We start from the raw sequence: 9,163 nt of genomic DNA on the forward strand, positions 1-9,163 counted from the left end.
TAGAAGTCGGAGGTCGGTAATGTCATGTTCATGTCATGTAAGATGTCATATCGGATGGTAAATGGTAAATAACAGAATTAGCGATTTCCTTTGGTAAAAATAATGCCTTCATCTCACTCTGTCACTACACTAGTTCTGTCAAACTTCAATGAATGAAATGCTGAAATTTGCTCAGAGGAAATTTGAATCTCTTCATTATTTTTTTTATATAGTTTTCCATAAAACATTTTACATGGGAAAGGGGTCCAAGTGATTACACCAGGGATATTCTATGCTGAATATCGAGTCGTGATTTTAAGAGCTTTTAATTACGGTCGGCAAGGATCATCAGGTTTACTAGAGGTTACAGCTCTCGCGGTAGATTTTTGAATGGTAAATATTTTGTCTAGATGAGTTTCTGATGCTGTACTCTGTACTCCAGATTAGAATCCCACATTTGAAAATTATGTTATTGTGATCTCTGTCTTCTACACATCTACTGTAAGCCATGTATAATATTCTGACTACAAAATTTATATCCGATATACATTCGTGCTAATGTGGATCGTTGAGTTTTGTACGATGGAACGATCACGACTATGACGTCAAATGATGGGGGGATGAGAATCCAGCTTTTAACGGAAACCCCACGGACCTCCTCCGTTCCTAAATACAGACTTTTTATCCGTTAAAATCCTTTTGCGTAAGGGTTAGAGACAACAACTGTAGTTATTTTATTTCGCACATTAGTACATCCAACACCACAGACTGCAGCGTATTACAGCACAGCCCATAACTCATTATTGACAATTTTTCCATTATTGATGAAATTTTCAAAATTCTGATATCGGCTAACATGGTAATGAACCTTTCATGAACCTGAAGTACGAAAAATCACTCACTAGCAGCGCTAGTAGTTCGGTAGGGACAAACACTACCTTATCCTCATATAAACATATTATGGTAAAGTACAATTAAAAAGGAATGTTTTTAACACAAGAAGATGTTCCTGGAGCAAAACTAAAATTTGCAACTGTGAAGAATAACAATGTTGTAACATTAAAACGTTGGCTTGCCGTAATTTAAAAGTAACTGGAAAAAAAGTTAATTAATAGACAGGTTAATATACAGACTCTAGTAAAAGAATAGCAGTAGTGTAATAAAAGAAAATTAAAAAAATTATGAATTTAAGATTCATTTCCGAGTGAAATATGAATCAAATATAGATGGTAATGAAATAAATTTAATTAAATATAATAAATTAATATAGTTTAATGAACGATTGAGGTTATATCTCATTCTAATCAATGGTAATTAACTATGAAAAGCTAACTTTCATTTCATGTTTAGAGCATACATTTGGATATTTATTTATTTTTTGCACTGTTAAATCCATTCTTCATGTATCCATTTCTTACATCTAACCTCATTAATATGAGTTTAGATGTAAGAATGGTATAAAAAACACGTTCTCTTCCGGATATCGATTATCCGACGTACAATTCGAAAAACAGCAATGCTTTGTTGGCATTACACTAACACAAAATAATTTTTTATATCAGATTTATATTTTTAAATAATAAATTAGTATTACGTAAATAACACTGTTTCACATGTGACACGTTCACTATTCTCAGGAAAAAGGCTCATTGACTGTAAAATAAACCTTGAAGTTATCATAGGAAAAATAAATATGATTACAGAGAAAATAAGAAGTAGAAGAGTGTAAAGTTAAGTGACAGTAATGACACATAAGTCAGACCTCCTAATGCTCAAAAATGTCATCTTTTTCTTCAAGGTGTGATTACTGATGTGAATTTGAGATAATTACCGAAAATAATACGTTCTCTCATCATTTATCATCAGAAAATTACAAATCTAATTTCATTTTCCCGAATTTCCGGCGGTTTCAAGCGAATCTGCACTACAAACAATGGCTGCAGGAACTACTTTGCAGAAAGCAATTGAACTTGTAACAAAAGCAACAGAGGAAGACCGCAAAAAAAACTACGAGGAAGCTCTACGTCTCTATGAACACGGAGTTGAATATTTCCTACATGCCATAAAATGTAAGTCGAGACTAATCATAATTATCGGATTAGGCAGTAGGTGAATATTGATATATTCATTTTCTCCAGAGTTTCCTATTTTCACCGTGGTATACCTTCAAGTCTCTTGAAATATAGTAGTTCCAATCTCTATTCTTCATCTTCAATATTTCTGCCAACAAGCTCTTCCCTAGATTTTTGAAACAATCTTTCGCATGCCTCTTCAAATCCGGAGACAAGAAAGAATTATTGAACACTTAGTATATTGAATGATGTACCAGAAATATTCTGTGTGATTTTTGGACAGCTTCATTCAAAAACTTCCTAACTGATGAACAGTTTCAATATTATTCATGTACATCAACTGAATTGAATCTTACCAAAACAATAAGATCTTGATATTCCTCTCGTAGTTTGTTGAAAAATATGGATATATGTCCAATGAAATATGCCCTCGGGGGTTCCCCAAGGATCCCATTTAGGACCCCCATTATTCAACATGTTCATTTTCCATTTGAAGTTTCTTCTATTTGTCATAACTCCACTACTAGGAACAGGATCATAGATCGACGAAATTTCAGGCAAGTTAATAGATTGGTGTGCCATAAATCCCATGAATATAAGTGCTGCCAAATGCTGTACCATTTGCTTTAGTCTTTAGTCACTCCATATTACCCAAACTTATACAATCAATCAAGTCCACACCATCAGAGAGCTCTAGGTATACTTTTTGATTATGAACTCACCATAATTCAAATATTTAATCAGAAATCCTCAAAATGCTAAGATTTCTCAAAAGTTGTTTTAGAGATTTCAAAATATTCTATTGCCAGACCACATCTGTTCAAAGAAAACTCGTTGCAGAGTACTAATGTGGCATGAGACTCTTTTTTTAATTAGAGCATCAGGTTGGCGAACTCCTTCTCTAATGAACTGGGCTTTTTTGCGAATATCAAGTTTTATTTATATTAAAAAAAAACAATCACTGATGATTGATACATAGATGAGCTAGTTCCCCTTTAGTATTTCCTATGTTTCCTTTTACCTGTAAGAAGACTTGAAAGATTGACATGTGATGTTTTCATTTCATTCAATTCTTGCATATTTTCAACGAATTCATCCTTGTGAATGAGTGAATATTCGAAATCAACGACAAATTTCTGAGATTTCTAGATGAGGCCCAAGGTGAAAAAGCGAAGGAAAGTATACGGGCCAAATGTGTGACGTATCTTGAGAGAGCAGAGCAATTGAAAGAAACCGTACGGAAGGGAAAGAAAAAGCCCGTTTTAGATGGAGGATCTTCCAAGTAAGTCTCATTTCCATACTGAACAGTATCAACTCTTGCACTATTTGCCAACTAAACTTATCGTTACGTTTAGAGATGACAAAAAGAATGATAGCGATGAAGACGAGGATGATCCCGACAAGAAGAAGCTTCAGAACAAACTAGAAGGAGCCATAGTGGTGGAAAAGCCCCACGTGAAATGGAGCGACGTTGCAGGACTGGATGCCGCTAAAGAAGCTTTGAAGGAAGCCGTGATCCTACCGATTCGTTTCCCTCATCTCTTCAGTGGAAAACGAGTCCCTTGGAAGGGAATTTTACTTTTTGGAGTAAATATACGTTTAATACTGACGCGAATTTTTTAACATTCATTTGTTCTCAGCCCCCTGGTACTGGTAAATCATTCCTGGCAAAAGCGGTGGCTACGGAGGCTAACAATTCCACTTTCTTCTCCGTCTCGTCTAGTGACCTGGTATCGAAATGGTTGGGGGAATCTGAGAAGCTGGTGAAGAATCTTTTCGAGCTGGCTCGACAGCACAAACCTAGCATCATATTCATTGATGAAATCGATTCCCTATGTTCTTCCCGTTCTGATAATGAATCAGAGTCAGCGAGACGAATAAAAACGGAGTTTTTGGTGCAAATGCAAGGTATGTAACAAGTAAAATATTAGAAGTGATGTTATTTGGTACTTCAGTTACATTTTGTATAGTTATTGTCAACTGAGAAAAGTGAGAGGAAGGAAGAAAAATATATTTCTGAAAAGTGTTTTTGAGAAGAATTTAACAAAATTTCTGATTCAGAGTCAAAGTTCAAAGTCGTCGGAATTTAACAAAAATTTGTGTTCAAAGTCGAATTTGAATAAAATTTCCAGTTTGATAAAATTTTATATTCAAACTCAAAACTTTGCAGAATCCAAATCCAAAATCATGAAATTCTGAGGTCAAATTTAATGAGATTCCTAATTCAAAGTCAAAATTCAACAGAATTCCTAGTTCAAAGATAAAATCTTATGAAATTCCAAATTCAGGGTTGAGATTTGATGAAATTTCGAATTCAGTTGTCAGAATTTAACAAAATTCCAGGTTCAATTTTGGAATTTAACAAAATTTTGAATTCAAGATTATAATTTAACAAAACTTTTTGTTGAAAGTCAGAAATTGACAAAAGTCTGAGTTATAAGTCGAAATTGAATAAAATTTTGGGTTTGATAAAATTTTATATTCAAAGTCAAAACTTTGCAGAATCCAAATCCAAATTCATGAAATTCTGAGGTCAAATTTGATAAGATTCCTAATTCAAAGTCAAAATTCAATAGAATTCCTAGTTCAAAGATAAAATCTACGAAATTCCAAATTCAAGGTTGAGATTTGATAAAATTTCGAGTTCAGTCGTCAGAATTTAACAAAATTCCAGGTTCAAATTTGGAATTTAACAAAATTTTGAATTCAAGGTTATAATTTAACAAAACTTCTTGTTGAAAGTCAGAAATTGACAAAAGTCTGAGTTATAAGTCGAAATTGAATAAAATTTTGGGTTTGATAAAATTTTATATTCAAAGTCAAAACTTTGCAGAATCCAAATCCAAATTCATGAAATTCTGAGGTCAAATTTGATAAGATTCCTAATTCAAAGTCAAAATTCAATAGAATTCCTAGTTCAAAGATAAAATCTACGAAATTCCAAATTCAAGGTTGAGATTTGATAAAATTTCGAGTTCAGTCGTCAGAATTTAACAAAATTCCAGGTTCAAATTTGGAATTTAACAAAATTTTGAATTCAAGGTTATAATTTAACAAAACTTCTTGTTGAAAGTCAGAAATTGACAAAAGTCTGAGTTATAAGTCGAAGTTGAATAAAATTTTGAGTTTGATAAAATTTTATATTCAAAGTCGAAATTTTGCAGAATTTTGACGTCAAAATCAAAATAAAATCGGAATTTGGCAAAATCCTAATTCAAAGTCAGAATTTAACAAAAATCCAAACCCAAAGTCCAAATGTAATGAAATTCTGAGGTCAAATAAATGAGAAATTTGATATGTAAGTGAAGCAAAAAAAATAAGATACCTAATTCAAAGTCAAAATTCAACAAAATTCCTAGTTCAAATTCAAGGTTGAGATTTGATAAAATTTCGAGTTCAGTCGTCAGAATTTAACAAAATTCCAGGTTCAAATTTGGAATTTAACAAAATTTTGAATTCAAGGTTATAATTTAACAAAACTTCTTGTTGAAAGTCAGAAATTGACAAAAGTCTGAGTTATAAGTCGAAGTTGAATAAAATTTTGAGTTTGATAAAATTTTATATTCAAAGTCGAAATTTTGCAGAATTTTGACGTCAAAATCAAAATAAAATCGGAATTTGGCAAAATCCTAATTCAAAGTCAGAATTTAACAAAAATCCAAACCCAAAGTCCAAATGTAATGAAATTCTGAGGTCAAATAAATGAGAAATTTGATATGTAAGTGAAGCAAAAAAAATAAGATACCTAATTCAAAGTCAAAATTCAACAAAATTCCTAGTTCAAATTCAAGGTTGAGATTTGATAAAATTTCGAGTTCAGTCGTCAGAATTTAACAAAATTCCAGGTTCAAAATTGGAATTTAACAAAATTTTGAATCCAAGGTTATAATTTAACAAACCTTTTTGTTGAAAGTTAGAAATTGACAAAAGTCCGAGTCATAAGTCGAAATCAAATAAAATTTTATATTCAAAGTCAAAATTTTTGCAGAATTTGGACTTTAAAATCAAAATTTATTATAATTTCAAGTTTAAAATCGGATATTAGCAAAAATCCGAATTCAAATTTAACAAAATACCTAATTCAAAGTCAAAAATCATCAGAATTCCTATGTCATATAAGGATTTCAACAAAATTTGCAGTTCATAGTCATTAAAGTTGGAATCTACTGAAATTCCGAGTTTTCAAAGTCAATAAACTTTCAATATTCAACTCAATTTCAATTCAATAAAATTCTCAGTTGAATTTCACAAAATTTTGAGTTTAAAATTGGAATTCAATAGCATTCCATAATTGAATTATGACTTGAATATCGGGGTTTTTGTTAAATTCTGCCTTCAAATTTGAAACTCCATTAAATTCTGACTTTGATTTTGGAAGTTTATTAAATTCCGTCTCTAAACTTGTGATTTTATTAAATTTCGACCCTGAACTTAGTAATTTATTAAATCGTGATTTTATTATTCAAAGTGATTTACACTTTGAACACTTCTAATACCAGAACAAACTTACCAAGTTAGCGCAAACCAGAGAAAGTGTTGTTGTTCTGGTGTAGTGAAAGTGTTATTAATTCAATGCGTTCGTAGAAAATCATTACTTTCTAAGACAGATTTTTCAGAAATTGCGGATCGATAATAATAAATCTGGCTGTGAATCAAAAGAGAATTAGAGCCCTTCAAAATGAAGTGTAACTTAGCTCCCTCTTCATTTTGAATTCTAACATCTACTCTTTGTAGAGGTGTTGAACTCTGTGGCCGAAATATATTCCTTGAATCATCTATTTGTCTTTGATTTTTCATATTATTGCCTAGAAAAATGATATTGAGGAGACATTTTCGAATTGACGTCTTGATGAATCAATTCAACTATGAAAATATACACGGAAATGTTCATAACAGGGTATCTGAAAATTGAAATTTTCATGTTTGTCTGCATATTTGCACACCAATATCTCTTGTCTTGAAAATAGTATACGGCGAAATGAAGCAGTTTTGATCTCCCTGTATTCTTCTTTAGGTGTGGGCCACGATACTGAAGGCATTCTCGTCTTGGGTGCCACCAATATTCCATGGGTGTTGGACGCCGCAATTCGTAGGAGATTCGAAAAGAGGATTTACATACCACTGCCCGAGGAACCTGCGAGAGCTGTTATGTTCAAATTGCATTTAGGAAATACGCACACGGAACTGACCGAGAGTGACATTAAGGAGCTTGCCAAGAAAACAGACGGGTAAGACAATTACCTTGATCTAGCTTACAGATAATGTTTATACAGTCCGGTTTTTTAGCTGATCTCAATGCTACCTCGAAAACCGTAAGACCTAAGAGGCTGCTTGGGTGGAAATATCTATGACATACAGAATTCTCTGGTACATCTTGATTTTAACCATTGATTTATTGATTCCTGCAGATACTCTGGAGCAGATATTAGTATCGTGGTTCGAGACGCTCTCATGCAACCCGTTCGGAAAGTTCAGACCGCCACACATTTCAAGTATATTCGTGGGCCCAGTCCCAAGGACCCCGACACTATAGTTGACGACCTGTTGATTCCCTGCTCGCCGGGAGATTTTGGTGCTATGGAGATGTCTTGGATGGATATACCTAGCGAGAAATTGGCAGAGCCCCCCGTTACTCTGGTAGGTAGAAATAAGTGGAGTACCTCGGGGTACTGTACTGAGACTCCTTTCCATTCGCTCATATGCAGTGAGGCACTATGATCGATTGTTTTGTTTTCAGAATGATATGTTGAGATCCCTAGCCACCTCCAAACCGACAGTCAATGATGAAGATCTCACGAAACTGAAGAAGTTCATGGAAGATTTCGGTCAGGAAGGATAGGTTAGGTAGTTTTTATGTAAAATTGTCTTCAATTGCAAGTTATATCTAGAAATTGTCACTCACAAGCATCCTTATGAAATTCCCGCTGCAGAACTATTCCTATTCGGCAAAGTTTCGGCCGTTATTGTTGCTTTACAACTTTTTTTTTATAAATGAAATTTGTTTTATTCTATACGATATGAAGAGCCTTATTTTGAATTAAGATAACATAGTTTATATTTGTATTCTTATTGAAATAAAATAGATGAGCCAAATAGAGTTTCAATGAGCCACAAAAGTTGAGGAGTCCCTGATTCAGATGATCTCTCAAAATGTCATAGGAATCAATAGGTGTACAGCTACATTTGGTGGAGATGCAATCCGATTGTTAGAAGTCAGTTTTGTGGTGAGTTCGTAGCAAAACACTGGTAATTTCCCTCGACTTGAAGTTCTTTTTTGTTAGGGAAAAATGACGGAAAACCGTCACTCTGAAGTTAGCTTCTTCTTCTTTAATTTATTTGGCCGTGGCTTATCAGTCGAGAGCATTTGGCCAGACTCCTGTCCATAGTGAACAGAAGCTGCCACCCTAAGTTTTCCTTTTTATAAAAACACTTAATTTTTTTACTACGGGGCCACCAGTCCTCTCAATCTGATTTTCAGAAATAACACATCTATTACCGCACTGACGACATCCAGGCTGGTTACTGGCGTAGTGTTCTCAAAATGTCATTCACTTCAATATTTATTCGAAAATTGACCTTATAACTTTTGGACTCCACGACATCCACGTGCCATCTTTGAGGACGTTCGTTATCGGCACAACCGTTCTCTATCGCGATCGGAGAGGAAGTTCCTGAAGTTAGCTAGCGAATATTTTTTTTAAGTAGACTCCGTTAATGTTCAAATTTTTTTTTCCTTTAACCAGCTGTCGCACCCCTACGAACAACCCTCAGAAGTAGAAACTTGTGCGAGATAAGCATTCACGAAATCTTACCCTTCAAGGTGTAATTCCTAACACGGGTTAGACGATAGCCAGTGAATATCCTTTCCCGATTTTTATAAATGTATTGTAGCAATGCTCATCCAACACTGTGTGCCCAATATTTTACATAACCACCGTATGAAACATCCTCAACAAAGTTGTAAGTCTAACCATCCATTTATATCTTGATATTACTTACACCCACAATTTTGTAGCACCCCTGATGGTGGAAACAATTTATTAAATTTCCGAAAGCTTGGACAAACTTTAAAGAATACTTAAAGAATACTACTCAAACTGAACGTGTCATCC

At 33.7% G+C, this 9,163-nt stretch overlaps 1 protein-coding gene across 1 annotated transcript; it reads left to right on the plus strand.

Annotated features, from left to right (window-relative positions):
- Positions 1–1,709: 1,709 nt before the first annotated feature.
- Vps4 (Vacuolar protein sorting 4) lies at positions 1,710–8,144 on the plus strand. The gene is made up of 7 exons (XM_023159637.2): positions 1,710–2,048; positions 3,201–3,333; positions 3,407–3,638; positions 3,692–3,959; positions 7,066–7,279; positions 7,460–7,688; positions 7,789–8,144. Exons 1-7 carry the CDS (start codon positions 1,913–1,915, stop codon positions 7,888–7,890), a joined length of 1,314 nt encoding a protein of 437 aa, XP_023015405.2. The 5' UTR covers positions 1,710–1,912; the 3' UTR covers positions 7,891–8,144.
- Positions 8,145–9,163: the final 1,019 nt, after the last annotated feature.

Source organism: Leptinotarsa decemlineata, unplaced genomic scaffold (genome assembly GCF_025532065.1).
Source record: "Leptinotarsa decemlineata unplaced genomic scaffold, Ldec_3_MD MMD2_tig00002082_RagTag_RagTag, whole genome shotgun sequence".
NCBI classification, from domain to species: Eukaryota; Metazoa; Arthropoda; class Insecta; order Coleoptera; family Chrysomelidae; genus Leptinotarsa; species Leptinotarsa decemlineata.